At 33.4% G+C, this 18,749-nt stretch overlaps 2 protein-coding genes across 9 annotated transcripts; one reads left to right on the top strand and one right to left on the bottom strand.

Moving 5' to 3' along the window:
* Positions 1-11,864: 11,864 nt before the first annotated feature.
* On the top strand, positions 11,865-14,903 carry LOC107416524 (pentatricopeptide repeat-containing protein At3g29290). Of its 3 annotated transcripts, none has more exons than XM_016025020.4 (4): positions 11,865-12,137; positions 12,339-12,406; positions 12,502-14,147; positions 14,447-14,903. In XM_016025020.4, the coding sequence occupies exons 3-4, from the start codon at positions 12,519-12,521 to the stop codon at positions 14,660-14,662; spliced, it is 1,845 nt and encodes a 614-aa protein (XP_015880506.3). In that variant the 5' UTR covers positions 11,865-12,137; positions 12,339-12,406; positions 12,502-12,518; the 3' UTR covers positions 14,663-14,903. The 3 variants fall into 3 exon arrangements, with proteins under 3 accessions (XP_015880506.3, XP_015880507.3, XP_015880505.3); XM_016025021.4 differs by having other exon boundaries at positions 12,314-12,406; positions 14,450-14,903; XM_016025019.4 differs by having other exon boundaries at positions 12,314-12,406.
* An 8-nt stretch (positions 14,904-14,911) lies between these two features.
* On the bottom strand, positions 14,912-18,034 carry LOC107416525 (amino acid transporter AVT6B). 6 transcript variants are annotated; one of them, XM_048471821.2, is made up of 6 exons: positions 17,888-18,034; positions 16,801-17,187; positions 16,471-16,623; positions 16,123-16,326; positions 15,356-15,821; positions 14,912-15,211 (listed from the first exon to the last, which is right to left on the bottom strand). In XM_048471821.2, exons 2-6 carry the CDS (start codon positions 17,039-17,041, stop codon positions 15,094-15,096), a joined length of 1,182 nt encoding a protein of 393 aa, XP_048327778.2. In that variant the 5' UTR covers positions 17,042-17,187; positions 17,888-18,034; the 3' UTR covers positions 14,912-15,093. The 6 variants fall into 6 exon arrangements, with proteins under 6 accessions (XP_048327778.2, XP_015880511.3, XP_060672442.1 ...); XM_016025025.4 differs by lacking the exon at positions 17,888-18,034 and having other exon boundaries at positions 15,356-15,527; positions 15,702-15,821; positions 16,801-17,828; XM_060816459.1 differs by lacking the exon at positions 17,888-18,034 and adding an exon at positions 17,291-17,824.
* Positions 18,035-18,749: the final 715 nt, after the last annotated feature.

The following is an 18,749-nucleotide window of genomic DNA, read 5'->3' as shown; positions in this document are numbered from 1 at the left end:
AGTTCTAGATTAAGTACTAGCTCTAGGTTGTCATCACTTAGTGGTAATAATACCTTAGGAATAGGTAATGAAGAACATATTAATTATCCCTCTTGTAGTGAGTCTTTCTATAGTGAGTCTGTCCTTAGTAAGTCTATTAATATTAAGTCTAGTACATCTTTAGGTTCATCTAGTAATAATCAAAAAATTAGATCTACACCAAAATTAAATAATCAAGATGAAAGCTGCCAACAAATCAACACTAATCAATTAAATACATTAAGCACACCATTTAGACCTAGCTGGACTAAACTATATAAAGAAAGTAAATCTATAAAAAATTTAGATAACATGCTTAATTATCATGAAACATACAATAAAGAACAAAAAGCTAGTATCTTAGCTAGTTGGAAACAAACAATGATCACACTTAAAAAAGACATATTATTCTTTGAATATTTAGAAAAATACCATTATCATCCTTTAAATCAATTTAATATCATAAAAAATGCACCAGTTAAACAATCAAAAAATAAATCAACAGTTGTGTCAAACCACCCTCTAGATACAAACATAATCACACCTTCTCCTTAAGAATCATCCTATAATCATTCTGGTCTAAATACCTTAGATAAAACATCACAAGCTAATCAAAAACCACTCTCTAGTGCCAACCCTGTAGACATTAGAGAATCAAAAAAGAAAAAGATCAAATGCACCAAATGCAAAGAATTTGGTCATTATCCTAATAAATGTACAAACCCATATTCAAATCAAAATTTAAAACATTTTGCTGAACTCCTTTTTCATAATCAACTTTTAGATACAATCACCAGTTCTCAACCAAAACCTCATAAAATCATTCCTATTACCCTCCGAGATCTACAATCTGAGTCAAATCAATCCACTCTAGATAACCAAATCACTAGGTTACAAACTAATCAACCTAAACCAAAATTCACCACTCTTAGTAAACCTTTACCTCCTGAATTTCAAGAATCAAATCCTAAAAATCAATTCTCTGTTAGTTCTGATAAACTATACGAATGGAATATCGATAGTTTAAAAGAACAAGACATATTAAACAAATTGCATCATATGTCTATGATTGCAAATAGTTACTTCACTAATCAAAACATTAATCAATCCGAAATAGTTGAATTACTAGTCACAGGTTTTATCGGTACTTTACACTACTGGTGGCAAAAACATTTAACAGATCAATCTAAATCAGAAATCATTCATGCAGTTAAATTGGATGAAGAAGGATTCCCCATATTTGACGAATCAATAGGTCAAGGTGTCCCAGACGATGTCAATACCTTGTTAGCCACAATAATTAGACACTTTATAGGTACCCCTACAGCTGTCACAGAAAGAATTCATAGTCAATTAACCAATTTACACTGTCCAACTCTTAGTGATTTCGAATGGTATGTACAAACATTCACCACTGGTATCATGATGAGAGATGATAGTAATCAACCCTTTTGGAAAGAAAAATTTATTAATGGTCTACCCCAATTATTTGCTAGAAAAATCAGAAATGTCCTAAGTAATGATAGTGGTCACATAGACTACGATTCATTAACCTATGGAGATATAGTCTCAATAATCAAAAAAGAAGGATTAAAAATGTGCACTGATATGAAAATAGCTAATCAACTAAATAATGATAAAAAGAAAACTAAATACGAATTAGGAAACTTTTGTCAACAATATGGTCTATCTACTATAGCACCCTCTAGGCAAAACAAAATAAAAAACAAACCACATAGGAATACTTTTAGAAACAATAAATATTCAAATCATAAAACTTATTACAAAAACCATAAGTCTAATAAACCCAATTCTGACAAATTCTATAAATCAAATAAACATAAAAAAGATTCAAAAGACAAAGCTAAAATCAAATGCTTTAAATGTAATAAATTTGGTCATTTTTCTAATCAATGCCACGTTAAGCAAACAATCAAACAATTAGAAATACCAGAAGATCAAAAACAAAATTTAATCAATGTTTTAGGTATACACAACACAGATAGTGAACATAGTGAAAACAATATTTATACTGAATCAAGTTCTGACGAATCAAGTATTCACACTGAATCCACTAGTGACACAGATAAGCCTAAAATTACTCTAGGATGTTTAGATGCTTGTTGTCTAGATACCTGTTGTAATCAATCCCTTAGTGTCCTAACTAATTCTACAGAAGATGAAGATATAATTTTAGAATTACTTAGTTTAAAAGAACAAGACATATTAAACAAATTGCATCATATGTCTATGATTGCAAATAGTTACTTCACTAATCAAAACATTAATCAATCCGAAATAGTTGAATTACTAGTAACAGGTTTTACTGGTACTTTACACTATTGGTGGGAAAAACATTTAACAGATCAATCTAAATCCGAAAAATCACATAGGTACACTCCTAGAAATAATCATCAATATTATTCCAAACCTAATGGGATTAATAAACCTAATCCTGAAAAATTTCACAAATCAAATAAATTCAAAAAAGATTTAACAGATAAATCAAAAATTCAATGTTACAAATGTAAAAAGTTTGGTCACTTGCTAATGACTGCAAAGTTAAACAAACCATTAATCAATTAGAAATATCAGAAAATCAAAATTTAATCAATGTGTTAGGATTACACAATACAGATAGTGAACATAGTGAAAACAACATTTATACTGAATCAAGTTCTGACGAATCAAGTATTCACACTGAATCCACTAGTGACACAGATAAGCCTAAAATTACTCTAGGATGTTTAGATGCTTGTTGTCTAGATACCTGTTGTAATCAATCCCTTAGTGTCCTAACTAATTCTACAGAAGATGAAGATATAATTTTAGAATTACTTAGTAAATTAGAAAATCCTGATGAAAGAATAGAATACATGAAAAAATATAAAAAGATAATAACTGATAATCACAAAGAAACAACCCAACATAATAAAAGTACTCAAAAAATCTGTTTAACAGAAGCCTTACAAACATTTAATAAATCCAAAAATAAAACTATAACTGTTCAAGATTTACAAACAGAAATTAAAACAATCAAGTCTGAAATTAAAGAGTTAAAAATGGAAAATCATTTAATCAAACATCGCTTACAATTTATTCAAGATAACACTCATAATCTTAGTCCTAATCTACCTGATGAACAGGAAGAAGGATCTTCCCGTGATAATTGTCTAGCTTCCATTCACAAAATCAAACTTAGAAAATGGCATATCAAAATCACTATAATTATTAAAGATTTTCAACTAACAACAATTGCACTTTTAGATTCCGGTGCAGATTTAAATTGCATTCATGAAAGTCTTATCCCTAATCAATATTACACCAAAACAAAAGAAAAATTAAATTCAGCCAATGGTAGTAAAATGGATTTGCAATATGAAATTAATCAAGTACAAATTTGTCATAATCAAATCTGTTATACAACCTCTTTTGTCCTTATTAAAAATATGACAGATCAAGTCATCCTAGGAATCCCTTTCCTTTCTCTATTGTACCCATTCATCACAAACAATGATGGAATCATCAGTCACCCTTTAGGTGAAAAAATCAAATTTGATTTCTTGCTTCAATCAAATAATGTCCAGACTCTTCAAGATCAATCCATTTCAAAACAGCTTAATTGCATCCAAATCAATCATCCTCCTTTCCTTTATTCTTCTTATCTTACCTTGTCTCAGTCCTTCATTCATATATTTCAAACAATTAAAAATTTATTTTTTGCATATTTCTCCAATATCTGCATTTTTTCAAAATATCTTTTCTCTAATCATCCTCATTACAGCATGTCTCGCCCCAGCGGCTACATGATAATCAACAGCAATTCTGTTCCTATTTGGAGTGGAGAAAATTCTGAAAAGAATTTCCCAACCCAATTTGAACTAGATACCCCCCAAAGAGCCTTAATCAATTCCATTTGGAATAAAACCCATTTTGAATCACTAGAAGAGAAAACAGATTTCATTCAAACCCTTGATAACCTTTGTTTTTATTTACAATCAATCAAACAAAAACCCGATAGTAAATACTATTCCCATTATATCCTATTCACAGGTCCAAACCTTGGCCTTTATAAAACATGGTCCCAAATAGCCCATGAAATAGCAGGCCAAATCAACACCCAATACCGAGGCTATTACAGTCTCAATGAAGCCCTTGAAATCACCCATAGAGAAATAGGGCCAAAAGCGTTTATTCACCCTTGGGTCCGCATGGATCCAGAGTTTTCCAAAACTCTCCGATCTATTCAAAAAATCATCTCTAATCAAGCCTCTAGTTCTCAATCAGCCCAGAAAATGCAACATAATCATCCTCGCCCAATCACTGGCTTTGTCAACCCACAACATCCCAATAATCAACTTATTCAACTCCAAGATCCACTTGATATACTCAACATAGATCATCCTTTAGAATTCCGAGTTCATGAACTCAAACATAAGAATCAATGTCTTGAACACCAAATCCAAACTTACCCAGTGATATTATTTCCCGCATTTGGAAAATCAAAAGAAAACAATTTTATGATGAATTTAACTTTCTTCAAAAAATGTTACGATCCTTTATTCAATCACCCAATACCTGTCCCCGTGGTATGTATGTATATACGGAAGCTGCTTTGCATCCTTCCAATATCAAATGTACCACATGTGACCCTGAAAATATACCCCTCAATCATGTTGGCTGTCCTCACCAAATCAGTTATTATATTTACCGTGTTGGCCTATATGCCCCAACATTCCACAATTTTATTTTCCAAAATAAAACAATCACTTGGGCCACTCTTTTTGACTGGGGATTAGTTGGTACCATTATATTCACCCACACCGATCAAGCCCAAAACTGTACTGAACTAATCAAAATGGCCATTACCTGCCTCTTTTTACCTCACCATTTAGCACCATTAAAACAACAAGGATATATTGCTGTTCACATCACATCCACTCCACCAGAATGGATCCATGGATGGGAACCAGCACGCCACCTAATCACTTTTGAAAAATCAAAATATGCTACTAATCATTTCCGCCAAGACGAACAGGTACGACGATGTTCCAATCCAATCACACGACAATTACGCCACTGGAGAGCTGCAGTGTATGGAGACAACTTTAATCTCCAACACATTACTCAAAAATATTTTTTAGCAAAAGAAAATCAATACACAAAAATATATTTACATCATGGATTCCGTTATGTATGGAATGATGTATTCACATCCTTTCATTACAAAACCATGTATCCAGACCTTGCTGCTATTTATTATAAAATGTTCAAAAATCAGAGAATCATTAATACAGACAATAATCAAGAATCAGAAGAAGACATTGACATTGATTCAAACGAAGACGACACTTACCAGTTTGGTGATGAAGAAGATCACAACATCAACAACATGCTGGAAGCCTGAATCATAATCAACATCAGGAATCTTTGATAGTACAAAGTTGCTTTCAAAATTCCACTCACAAAAGCAGATCACGAGACTTACTGTTCAATCACTATTCATGAACAGTAAAAGGAGCCGAAAGCAGATCACTGTTCAATCAACTGTTCCCGACAGAGCACTGTTCAATCAACTGTTCATCAACAGGAATCGAGTCCTCCTTTGCCTATTTAAAGGAGCCCCATTCCCATTCCAAAATCAAGTTTTTTCTTTGGAAGTTTTTCTCCCAAGAGTTTTTTACTACTGAAGATAGAGAGAGCTTAGAGAGTTTCTGGCAGATTTCTCCTCTTTTCTCAATCTTTTTCTATCCCAAAAAACTCTGTAATCAATTTATTTATTCTGAGTGTATTCTGAGTGTTGAGTGCTTGTAACACTTTGGTTCTTCCTAATCAAGTAAGCATTCATACATTTCATTTCATTATTTTCAATTATTTATTTTAATCTTCATATATATTGGTTGGCTGGTTATACCGCATTCAATATTATTATTTTCATTTAATCATTTATTTTATTTATTTTCATTTCATTTATTTTATTTTCATTTCATATTCTTGGCTGGCTTTGCCGCCTCTATCCTTTATTTTGTCATTTTCATTTCCTTCCGCATCTATATTCATACTCTGCTCTTATCTTTGTTCTTCTTGTTCATAATCTACTGTCTTTCCTTACCCTGTTGGTATCAGAGCCTAACCCCGGTCGGTGTGCCAGGACGGACTCTGGGCCCCAGGAGGGGGAAGGATGGGTGTGTAATATCCCAATATCCCACATCGATTGGAAAGGAGAGTTAAGCACGCCTTATAAGCGTGGGGCTCCCTTTCCCTTCAAGACGCGTTTTGACTATAAAACCTTGAGGCCCGACGGACTGGACCAAAGAGGACAATATCTTGATGCAGGTTGAGCCTGGGCTAGAAATGGTATTGTAAGAGCGTTGACTTTGGTCCCCCAAATTTATTGTTTTGGTATCTTTTCAATTTTATAATTTTCAATTGGTTCTCAATTTTTTTTGTTAAGTTTGAATTTTATTATTTTGAATGATACTTGTAAAAATATAAAAAAAACATTACAAAGGAATTAAAAAAAAATTAAATTAAAAAATTAAAAAAATTTAGAAAAGCGTTAAAACTTCCATAACACTACGTCCTCAAACCTCTTTCTTTGCAGTATTCATTTCAACCCATAACACCATCATCTCAATTTATGTTCTCTGAAACCCCACCACTGTAACTCCTCTATGATCACCTGCTCGTCCCTCACATCTCAATCGAAACTCTCCTAGTAGAAACTCCTCAACCTCATATTCGATAAAGATTGGGGACTCAAGACTCAAAAGAATCCAGCCAAATGAGACTCTCTTATCAAGGCCATAGACGCCATTTCTGCTCTTGGCAGTGTTACAGTCACCATCAAAACTGCTCTCGGCCATGTCGAGACTACTCTGAACCACCGAGAAAGAGCAGCTTTTAATCTAGAGGAAAATGCCCACTTGTTTGGTACATAAGCTGGTGACGTTTTGCAGGTTATTGATGTCATGGTTTTTTTTTTTTTTTTTTGTTCACACTTAAAAAAAAAAAAAAACCAACAGCTCACAAAAAAAAAAAAAAAACAATGGCTCACAAACACTAACCTTTAACCCAAGCTCTAAATGAATTTTGGATTGTCGAGGAAAAGGCCTGGGGCAGTAGAAGCAATAGAAGAATATTTGAGTCCGGAACAGTGGAGATGAGGGATTTTATTTGGGAGTTTTAAAACGATGAGAAATTGTGGATTTTATTTGAGAATTTTAAAATGGCAAAATCTGTGTGAAACAGTGGTGCGAGTGGGAAAGGAAATGATATTTTGAAGCCAGAAGGTTGAAGGAAATTTTTTTTAAAGTTGCAATTTTCTCATGCGTGACAAATAAGTATCTGAGCCGTTCATTAGATAAGTTAAAATCTAATGCCTGGTCATTTTTCCATGTTTTTTAACTGCACTATTTTGATCAGGTCAGACCTAAACTCTATATATATATATATATATATATATATTAGCTTTAAGTTTTAGGAAAATAATTAAAAAAAAATGTTCTTGAAACTAACAGCGTAGCTTTTTCAGAACAATGATGAGAGAAGCCAAATTACTATATGCTATGAAGAAAGACAAAAGTTAAAGAATTATGATGATAACTTTGTGTAACTTATAGTCCGTTCCCTTTTTTCCATTTTGTTTTTCTTGCATATTATCGTTAATTTTAGAATTTCCAAATCTATAAATGTAAAAAGAGGGAAAAGAAGATAAAATGGTTTAATCTAATTAATTTAGCATGGTTTAATCTAATTAGAAATAGCTAGAAGTAATGTTTCTCCACATACTTACATGTTATATATAGCCATGGAAAGGGTTCATAAATAGAGTCCTATTTGTTAATAGCTGTCAACAACACAAGGAAATTGTCCTTTTAAAGACAATTTAGTTCATATAGACTTGTGGTGTGAACCTGTAGATTCTGAATTGGATGAAACCTGAAAATGGACATGTACTGAGCTGCAATAATTAGTGATAGAAAGTGAAGCAGTGGACAAAATTTTTATTGTGCTCACAGTTGCATTGCTTGGATTTTGGTGATGGCTAATTATTAGTGTTTTTTTTTTTTTTTCCGGATGCATTTTCTTTTCTACTATTTTTCTTTTAACATTATATCGTACAAGAAAAAATAGATCGTGTGTCTTTTTGAACCAGTGGTCCATCTAGAGGTAAACTGCTTGGAATTTGATTACTTACAAAGGACATCAAATTTTCTATTCCTTTTTTCTTCTCACTTCCATTTTGTTTTATTTGATTTTCAAATGCTCCATTTTTTCTTTTCTATTTAAAATGATATTTACATGCATAAAAATGATTTTGTGGTGGTCCAATATATAGTCTCTTTCATTTAGCCCAACTTAAATTCTGTGGACAATTTTTACTTCACTTCTAAAAATTCAAAAATATTGTTTTTTGTACAACTAAGTAATTTGATACAAAGATAGGCACTGCTAGTATATGTATATATGTACTTAGCTCCTATGTACTTACCTCTTATTTTTGTACTTAGCTCTTGACTTATATTTTATTTTTTATTTTTTTATTAGATTCTTCATACCCCAACAACTTCAAGGATCATTTTTGAGCAACTTATGTCTCTGCATCTCACAACAGTGAGTGCAGATTCCACTTGGATAGCAACTACTATGTCAATAATAGCAGCTGCACCAAATTTGGTTGATCTCTCTGTTCGGGTAAGTTGTTTTGGGTTTTGGCAATTTTATTTTTTCATCTAGTAGACATTAATATTTTTATGTCTTTTATAGGTGAGTGATGGTAACCAAATTGCACTCGATACCCTCAGAGAAAACTTAATAGGAGCTGAAAACAGAGTGTTGAACATCATACACTAGTGCAGATACTGAGATTGGTGTTAAACATTTTCTGATATAGTGAGGTGATTGATTACTATGATTGGTAGCTTCAAGAAGCTAGCATAGCTAAATCAAGCTAGCTTCAAAAACAGAAGGCGCATGGTACACTATGCGTTTGGTATTAGAGGTGATAATTTGGGTCATGACACGAGGATACGACTTGAAAATAACACGGAATAAATGGGTTTTGGTTTATCATAAATGAATTCGGGTAATAATCAGGTCAATCAGTTTAACATGATTATTAATCGTGGCATTTTGGATTGACCCATTCCTTTATGACACATTTATTAAATGTGTCAGTTTCAACTTGACATGATTATATAACTATCACAACCAATTTAAATTTAACTTCAAATTATAATTTTACCTATAATATATTATTTAATAAATAAAAAATATTATAAATTAAAAAAATTTATAAAAGTAATTTTTTATAAAAGCACATGTATTGAGATTTATGTATTGTGGATTAAGATTTGCAAATATAATTTTAGGGTATATTACTGTAAAATTTAAATATTGTATTTTAATTTTTTAATGTTTAAATTTTTTTTATATAGTTTTTTTAATTATTATTTTAAAATTATTTTCAAATAGGAAACTTGATTTTCAAATTAGTAAAATAGATATATTAATAAACAAGTTAATTTTCAATAAATATGTTACTTTTCAATAAATAGGTTAATTTTTAGGTTAATAGGTCAATATTCAGGTTACTAGGTTAACACATAACCGGTTAAAGTAATCATGCTAAACGAGCCGTGTCGGGTTGATCTGTTTATAAACAGGTTAGATTAATGTTTTAAATATCTGACACGATTAATAAATGGATCGGATTAGGGTTGGATATTTTTTACACGATTATTAAACGGGTTGACACGAACCCGATACATGGACACGAATTGCCACCCCTATTTGGTGTTATCTTTTTTCTATTATATTAATGACACACAAAACAAATACATGGAGTGCTTGTTTGCTTGCTGAGAATTCGGGACAATTGTCTTTGTGTATAAAAAAGTTCATAACCCTTATCTTTGTTTACAAAAAAATTCACATAATAGGAAGAATAATAGAATTGATCTCTTTGAACCAGATTTTCATATGAAAACAACTATAGTGAACTAAGTCTTGAACTAGGCTCTTTGAACCAGATTTTCACTTACAATACACACAGTACAGGTAATTTTTCTTGAGTTTTATTCTAGTTTGCGCTTTAACGGTCATGCGCACATATCTTGTATCATGAGTATTTTTAGGGAATAGCCTGATTTCCCACGGTAGCAACCACACTGCAACCACACTGCAATACTCACTTAGGTGAAACCTCCAAATAACGTCTGTGATCAACTCCCTGCATATGTACATGCCTTGGTTTCATTCAGAGTTATACTCTTCCTATACCATCACAATTTTAGGTACTATCACCATAGGAATGGAGCCAGGAAATTCTCCTCAATTATAAAATAGTGTTTCATAGTCACATTCTTGTTTTGTTTTTACCCATTGAACCTTCTTCATGGGATCTCCAATCACAAAGGTTGAGTGTCCATTGTGGGGACTATATTTGTAGGCTTCAGTCCCATTTCCTCTATGATTCAATAACTCGCCCGCATGCTAAGCTTTTTGTAAGTGGGTCCGCAATATTCTTTTCAGATATAACAAAATCAAGAGAAATAACTCCATGTGTTAGTAATTGTTTGATAGTTTTATGTCGAATGAAATAACACCATATGTTAGTAATTATTTAATACTTTTATGTCGAATCCTTATATGTCTCCTCTTCTCATTATTATTTTTACTCTTTGCCTTTGCAATAGTTACTTGACGATCACAATGCAAAGGTATAGTAGGAATTGGATGAGGCAGAATTGGTATGTCTGCTAGAAGACTTCTCAAACCATTCAGCTTCATTACATGAATTCAGCTTCCATAGTTAACCTAGAAATTATAGTTTACTTTGTTGACTTCCAGGCTACTGCACCACCACCCAGTAAAATATAACCACTGGTTGCCTTAGTTTCATTTGAATTTGAAATTCAGTTAGCATCACAAAAACCTTCCAAGACTGTAGGAAAACCAGTATAGTTAATAGCGTAATTAATTGTACCTTTAAGATATTCAAAGATCCTTTCTATACCAATCCAATGATTACTACTAGGATTACTAGTATACTTGCTTAATCTATTAACAATATAAGAAATATCAGGTTTGATGTAGTTAGATAAATACATAAAAAAACCAATAACTTGAGAATATATATCAGGTTTGATGTAGTTAGATAAATACATAAAAAAACCAATAACTTGAGAATATACTTCACATCAAAAAATTTAAACTTCTTTAATAAATTTTCAACATAATATCTTTGTGTCAAAGTAATACCTGCATCACACTTTATTAGTCTCATGCCTAAAATTATATTAGCAATACCAAAATCTTTCATATCAAAATTCTTAGACAAAAATAATTTTGTATCATTAATGACATTGAAATTTGTACAAAAATGAGAATATCATCTACATATAAACAAAGAATTATACATACATTTTCTAACAATTTAATATAAACACATTGATCAGCATCATTGATAACAAAACCATTAGAAAGAATTATACTATCAAACTTTTTATTCCATTGTTTTGGTATTTGTTTTAAACCATAAAAATATTTAACTAATTCACCGATTTGGGATTTGGGGTGGAGGGTCCATGGGAGGTTGAGGACTTGTAGGAGGCGGAGGACGAGGACCCATTGCCGTCGTCATTACAAACACACCAAAAGCACAGAAATCACAACACAGAGAGAGACAAGAGTGGGATTGAAAAAGTGCTGAACGCGGCACAAAAATAATCACAACAGCTTCGGCGGTGGACCAGGGGCGGCGAGTTTAATCTTACTGGACTGGGCTTCTTAGGGAGTGTTCGGCCCGGCTTAAAAGCCTATATTAGTGTAAATGGGCTTAAGCGGTTAGGATAAGGTTAATATCCACACCCGACCAAACACCCTTCCCATCCATCCACGACTCATTTCCCGACTAGCATCTTACTTTCTACCTCACCGCCAACCTCCTCTCGCCGTCGCTGCTTACCCGCCGTCCGGCTGCCGGCGACTCAGATCTCCGAATATTCTATCGTATTTTAAAGCCATATTTCACTCAATTTTTTACCAATTATATATCTGCAATACCAATACGAATAAGTTTTGGAGCTCCTGTGAGGAAGAAGAAGAAACTAATGGTATTCTTTTTTCTTTTCTTTTTTTAATGATTAATTTATTATTATTATAATTTTTTTTGTTTGGGAACTTGAATTCAATCCTTCTGTGCACAAAAGTTTTGATGGTTTGAGCTAGCTAGTAAGTATTAAAACTTTTTTTTTTTTTTTTTTTTTTTTTGGTTGGGTTCTTGAACTAGGTGGGTTTTCATTTTGCTAAAGCAGGGTTGACTGTTAGCTTCATATTCTGGACGATTATACTAAAACTCCTCCAACCGGTTCATCCTACCAAGGTCTCTTCTTTTTTCTCAAGCGACTTCGTTTCATTGAAGAGCATGCAACCTCATTAGCTTTATGTGTTTAATTAGTATGCTCAACTTGTTTTCAGGTTTTGGAGAAATTATAATGCAGACCTCAGTTTCTATTATGATTCTACCAAATGGGTCCCCACCCCATTCATATAGCTCCTTTAGTTGTGAGCATAGATTTCACTTCCACCGTCTTCATTGCTGTTTGCGTGTTAATTCAGCTCTTAATGCTGGTAAAAAGTATGCCATTTTCAATGCCTTTGGTATGGTTTCCATTTTCTTACCAAAGATGTCCCCTATGAGTTTGATAACCGGGTTCAAAAAGGTGGAAAATCCACTGATTGTTCCAAACATGGTTGCTACTGTTGAATATGGGCTATTTTGTGAAGAAGGGGAAGAAGATGAATTGGGTCAAATAGAGAAAGTGAGATTTCAAAGTCATATTGTTGAGCAAGCATTGCCTCCTTGGGGGAATTTGGCTCTCTGCAATGGCTCAGATTCGGAACCTGTGGTTGTTAACCAGCCCCAGTCTGGTCCTAAAGATAAGGTTATATCAGATGTAAATACCATTCATTATTTGGAGGAAAGGGATGAAGAGATGTTATCGAAGAGGATTTTGGTGCTTAGTAGAAGAAACAAGTTCAGAAGCGCAATGGAATTGCTCAAGTCTATGGAATTGTTGGGTCTTTACCCAAACTTACATGCTTGCAATTCACTTTTATCTTGCCTCTTGAGGAATGGGCTCCTTGATGATGGCCTAAGAGTGTTTGAGTTTATGAAAGCAAAACAGATGACCACGGGGCATACATATAGCTTAATACTTAAAGCTGTTGCAAATGCCAAGGGCTGTGGTACTGCCCTTCAAATGTTTATTGCGATGGAAGGAGATTGCAAAGTTAAGAATAACTTTGATACTATTGTTTATAACACAATGATATCAATTTCTGGTAGAGTGAACAACTGGCATGAGACCCTGAGATTATGGAGATGTATGAAGGCAAATGGCCATGGTGGAACACAAATTACTTACTGCCTTTTAGTGAGCAATTTTGTTCGTTGTAGTCAGAATGATCTAGCTCTTGATGCTTACAATGAGATGGTTGAAAAGAAAATTGAACCACGAATTGATACAATGCAAGCTATAATTGGTGCATGCACGAAGGAGGGGGAATGGAGTTTCGCTTTAAGTGTTTTTCAAAGTATGTTGAACAGTGGGCTCAAGCCAAATGCAATTGCATGCAATGCATTGATTAATTGTCTTGGGAAAGCTGGGGAGGATAAACTAGCATTCAAGATCTATGATATCATGAAATCTCTGGGTCATTCACCCGATACATATACATGGAATGCTCTTCTTACTGCACTCTATCGAGCCAACCGTCATGATGATGCTCTTCAGCTCTTTGCAAGCATTAAGAATGATCAGGATTCTAAGTTGAATTTGCACTTGTACAATATTGCTTTAATGGCTTGCTCGAAGCTTGGGTTATGGGATCGAGCTTTGCAGCTTCTCTGGCAAATGGAAGCTTCTGAAATGTCAATTTCAGCTGCATCATACAATCATGTTATCAGTGCTTGTGAGATGGCAAGGAAACCTGATGTTGCTTTGCAAGTGTACGAGCACATGGTTCACCAGAAGTGCACCCCAGACACATTTATATATCTGTCTCTATTAAGAGTTTGCATCTGGGGTTCTCTTTGGGATGAAGTGGAGGAAATCTTGAATGTAAGTGTCTTTTCTGACCACATGTTATGGAAACTTCCCCTTCTAGTTCTCATCTTGTTATTTGTTGTACGATGCCCAAACTTTTTTGATCTAGAAACTAACAGGAAATGAGTTCTAAATTGGATTGGTGCTTCTTGGTCATTTTAGTACTTTCAGCATCACCTAAATAGCATGTCAATTCTGTTGTTACAGTTTACTTTTGCCTTATCAATTTTCGAAAATTAAGAACTGTTAAGACATTGTTTAGGATCTCAAGAAAGATTGTGACCCCTTTCTTTATATGCTTGTTTGATTTGCAGCAGGCTGCACCAGATGTATCCCTCTATAATGCTGCCATTCAAGGATTGTGCTTGCGGGGAAAGATTGAGTCAGCAAAGAAGCTTTACATGAAGATGCGTAAGAGCAACCTCCAACCAGATGGGAAAACTAGGGCTTTGATGCTTCAGAACTTAAGGAAGGATTCAATCAAACGAAGGTATAAGCGGCCTTTTTGGCACAGAAAAAGAAAAAAGTAGTTTTTTTGTTACTGTATCTAACATCAAAGAAAGAAAGCTGACGAAAGGATAGCAAGTTTACCTACACGGACAATTGGATGGTATCCAGAAGAAGTACATAGTGTTTATACAGACTAATGCCTTGGAATGGGTAAATGTATTATAGTTTAGCAAATTGACTGTTTATATTAATTGTCACATATATCTATCTTCTATACCAAATTCAATAGTCTAAATTAACTTGGATTTTTATTTTTTTAGTAATAAGTATCACAAAACAGAAACATAAACATAGAAAGAAAAGTTTCCCTTACAGAATCCATATGCATTAGAAACTATAAATAATCACAATGCCTTGAAGCGAACTTAAAATCTGTATTGAATCGAATCTCCCTCACTTACCAAATCCCAGTTACTAAATGGATCTTGAGGCATATTTGACTAAGCCTCTCTTATTCCAAAAGTGAGTATGCATCACTATAAATGGCTACAACATTTGAAAACACTGCACCAATGATCATGAACACAGACACAATCTTGTCCTTTTTTGTTGCTATACCATGAGGGTCCCTGCAAAACAGAAAACAGTAAAAATGAAATGCGAAACACAAAAGGAATGGTACTTCTTACATGAATATATAACTTGCTAGTTGCTACTCAATTGCTAAAAAGCTTATCCAAATAGAATATTGTTACCAATTTAGATGGACTTACTTGAGAGTAATAGAAGCAGGAAAGATATATGCGATTAAAACTCCAACAGTTGCCCCAGTGAATTCAAAAGCTATCCATATAGTTGGTATGAATATTGCACCCACAAGGCTAATAGCAATAAGTCCCATGCTGATCAATGCAAATCTCATTTTGTCTGAGGTTAAAGGACCAGCTGAAGGAAAAAGTAGACCATCCAAGTTAAGCCGTAACGGAAAAAATACAATTGGATATACAAGCATGATATGGCCAGCATAGCTGAGACGAATAATGTCATTGAAAAGAGAGCTATGAGGGATGCCAAGGTCCGTGTCAAAATTTGAGAGCAAGTCAGAAAGCGTTGAGTTACCAAACAGAAGGAACCCAAACAAGCCCGTCATTACATACACGGTGGCACAGAGTGCAACCGAAGACAGTACGATTGCTCTCATATCTGAAGAATCTTCAAGCTCGTTTTCTATTGGATGAACTGCATTAGAAAAGGCCAGATCTTCATCAAAGAAATGAAATTTGTAAAGGAAAGTATGATATTGCATATTGCTCAAGCAAAAGACAATTTGCTAAATTCATTTGATCAAACTTGAAAAACTTTTAACATGGGTCATATGGTGCTGCCTAGACGCACAAATTATAATATTTTGTCCCTAAAATGGAGAAATGTTTTTACTGATGATACTAAAGTCAGATTGGATAAATCAGAATATTTTAATTATGCATTATAATAAACTTGCTTAATGTAAAGGGAGAGAATCATCTTTCTCAATGCTTACCATTGAAATGGCAAACATAAGCGAAAACGACAACTGGGACTGCTGTAAAGAGCTTAAAAAACGATGTCCAGTTGGTTATACTAGGAAACCACATTGGCATCTCTATGCTTCCCGTTATTAATTTGTATATGGTGATACCAATCACAACAAGAAGGAAAATAACTGCCAGAGTAATTGATATAGCAGATGTGAATCTCAATGAATCTGCCAAAAAATAAAAAAAAATAAAAAGAAGTAGAAGAAGAAGAAGATAGGTTTCTTACTAAAGAAATCACTCAGAAGTTCTGGGAATAATTACTAAGCTAGCAATTCTATATAAAGCATATCAAAGTACTAAGAAGCACTAACCAATACGTTGAAAGCAGATCAATGGAATGAATATAACAATAGTTAGGACAAGAAGAACAAAGGCACGTCCAGTCCACCAGTGCTCTCCACACCATTCTTCCAAAACACCAGAATTGTGAACCCCACTTGATGTTGATCCAGATAGCACATCCTCTGGTCACCCAAGAATAAATTTATAGCTTGAAATTTGATTGGCCAAATGGACTAAGAATGATTTTAGCAGGAAAACAAATGTGTATACCAATTTTGGAATATAAATAATGCTTCATTGTAAATGAATCACAAGGAAAGAAAATTGAAACACAAGAAGGGAATCGAAGAAAATTACACCGATTATAATCATGTACACGATAAGGCAACCGATGTTGTTGATAATAACACAGATTTGAAGCAAGATCTTCCCGATCTTTCCAAATGCGTCGTCCATCAGATCACTATAAGAAAATGCTAAGCCAGGTTTGCTAAATCTCAGCAACATCTCTATCGAAGTATCAGTCAAGAAAGCAGCAATTACAATCAAAGCCACACCAGGAACAAGCCCCAACACTTTTAATGTTGCAGGCAGGCTCATAATGCCTGAACCAATAACTGTGCATGACAAATTGAATACAGAGCCATGAAAGGAAGCTCCTCTAGTCTTGATAATCTCAGCTGCAACTTCATCATCTTCTTCTATGGGCAACAAAGGTGTCCTCACACCAACTGAGTGTTTCCTTTCTGTTATGTATTCAAACTCACTAGTCATGATCTTATGGTTCAGTATTTAAAACTCAAATTTGGTAACTCACAAATTCACAATACTTCAATGTTTATCACTTACGAGCTGATAATACAAGCTTTGGAAATTAAAAAAAAAAAAAAAAGGGTCTTGCTTTTGAAATTTGCTTCAAATTTCTGGTTTTTCACATCCCAGAAGCTATAAACTCTAACCACAGTGGCAGTGGTTTATTTGACCTAGGCACAGAATTTAAATTTTGAGAATGAAAAGCAGCAAAACATATGTACTAAAATTGGCAATCTAGACCAAACATAAGTATATAAAGAGTAGGGAACCGCTTTTTCAGCCCTATAACTCAAAACAGAGAAGAAAAAAACTCTCTTGTTGAACTTGGTAATTAGAAGTTGAACTCAATTTTATCTTTTATTTGAATAAAATGAATAAATGGGACGTTTGTCAAAATATAAATTATAATAGCTAGTAAAGCAAAAACTCAAACCAGTTCCCAAAATCCAGGGAAAAAAAACAAACATAGACAAAAAAAGAGGGGCTAAGGGGCTAATAAGCAGAAATGAAAGACACAACAGACTATGTAAATTTCAATCTTAAAACATTCCAACGCGAATGTGCAATTAAGCAAAAAGTTTTAGGTTCAGCCGTCAGTCAAACAGAAGTGTATATATATATACATATTCTTACCAAATGGTCTCCAACTCTGGCTGCCAATGCTGGTAGTTGGTAATACAAACAAGTTGAACCTGATGATTCTGACTTTTATGGAAGCTACTCTTATAAATACAGGTGGCTATGAAGATTATCAATGAAGCATACGACTGTTTTTAGAATAAATTCCGGACTGTTCATTCAAAAACTATTTTGAAAAACGACTAAACAAATATATGCTGATTCTTTCTTAGCGTGTGTAGCCAATATCCGTCACTATTAACCTTTTTGATGTCAAAGCTTGTTAAAGAGTTGGTCTCAAACTAATTCCAATACAACTTGCAGTTTGAGTACCAACAAATTTTGAAACTTTTTTACCATATATATATATATATACACTTCACAATTTCATATACCTTGCTTCACGTAAAGTTTTATGCTTTTAAAAAAAATGGTATACATTAGTTTCAGAAAAGAAAAAAAAAAAAAAATGAAAGAAAGGGAAATCTAGATCCCAGACAAATAAAACAAATTAATAAAAGTAAATTGTTTGAATATATTAAATGCAAATCAACCTTTTTCTTTGCAGAAGAAATAAATAAAAGACCATATACAAAATAAAATACAGGCTCTCTATATATGCTTCTATTATTATATTATTAGTTTTTAAAAAAAAAAAAAAATTGTGACCCCAAATTAAAAAAAAAAAAAAAAGTTGATATTTTCATGACAATTTAAGTAACGATACATTTCATACCTGATTTTCATTTTTCATTTTTTTTTTCATTTTAATTAACCAGAAAATGAAAAAGATTTTCCAATTTTTTTAAATATTCCAATGCGATGGCGACCGGTTAAGCAAATGACAAGGGATTCGCTGTCACGACCCAGATGATAT

This window comes from Ziziphus jujuba, chromosome 4 (genome assembly GCF_031755915.1).
Source record: "Ziziphus jujuba cultivar Dongzao chromosome 4, ASM3175591v1".
Taxonomy (NCBI): Eukaryota; Viridiplantae; Streptophyta; class Magnoliopsida; order Rosales; family Rhamnaceae; genus Ziziphus; species Ziziphus jujuba.
Note: the sequence above shows the minus strand (reverse complement) of the source record. Positions and strands in the feature narration are given on the sequence as shown.

What these genes read in the sequence shown, in the direction of transcription:
- LOC107416525 (XM_016025022.4), bottom strand. Translation starts at nt 17,215, where the DNA reads ATGACTAGTGAGTTTGAATACATAACAGAAAGGAAACACTCAGTTGGT. An exon ending in GATCTGCTTTCAACGTATTG is followed by an intron (nt 16,327 to 16,470) that starts GTTAGTGCTTCT and finishes ATTTTTTGGCAG; the next exon opens with ATTCATTGAGATTCACATCT. An exon ending in TTATGTTTGCCATTTCAATG is followed by an intron (nt 15,822 to 16,122) that starts GTAAGCATTGAG and finishes TTTCTAATGCAG; the next exon opens with TTCATCCAATAGAAAACGAG.
- LOC107416524 (XM_016025020.4), top strand. Translation starts at nt 12,519, where the DNA reads ATGCAGACCTCAGTTTCTATTATGATTCTACCAAATGGGTCCCCACCC. An exon ending in AAGTGGAGGAAATCTTGAAT is followed by an intron (nt 14,148 to 14,446) that starts GTAAGTGTCTTT and finishes TTTGATTTGCAG; the next exon opens with CAGGCTGCACCAGATGTATC.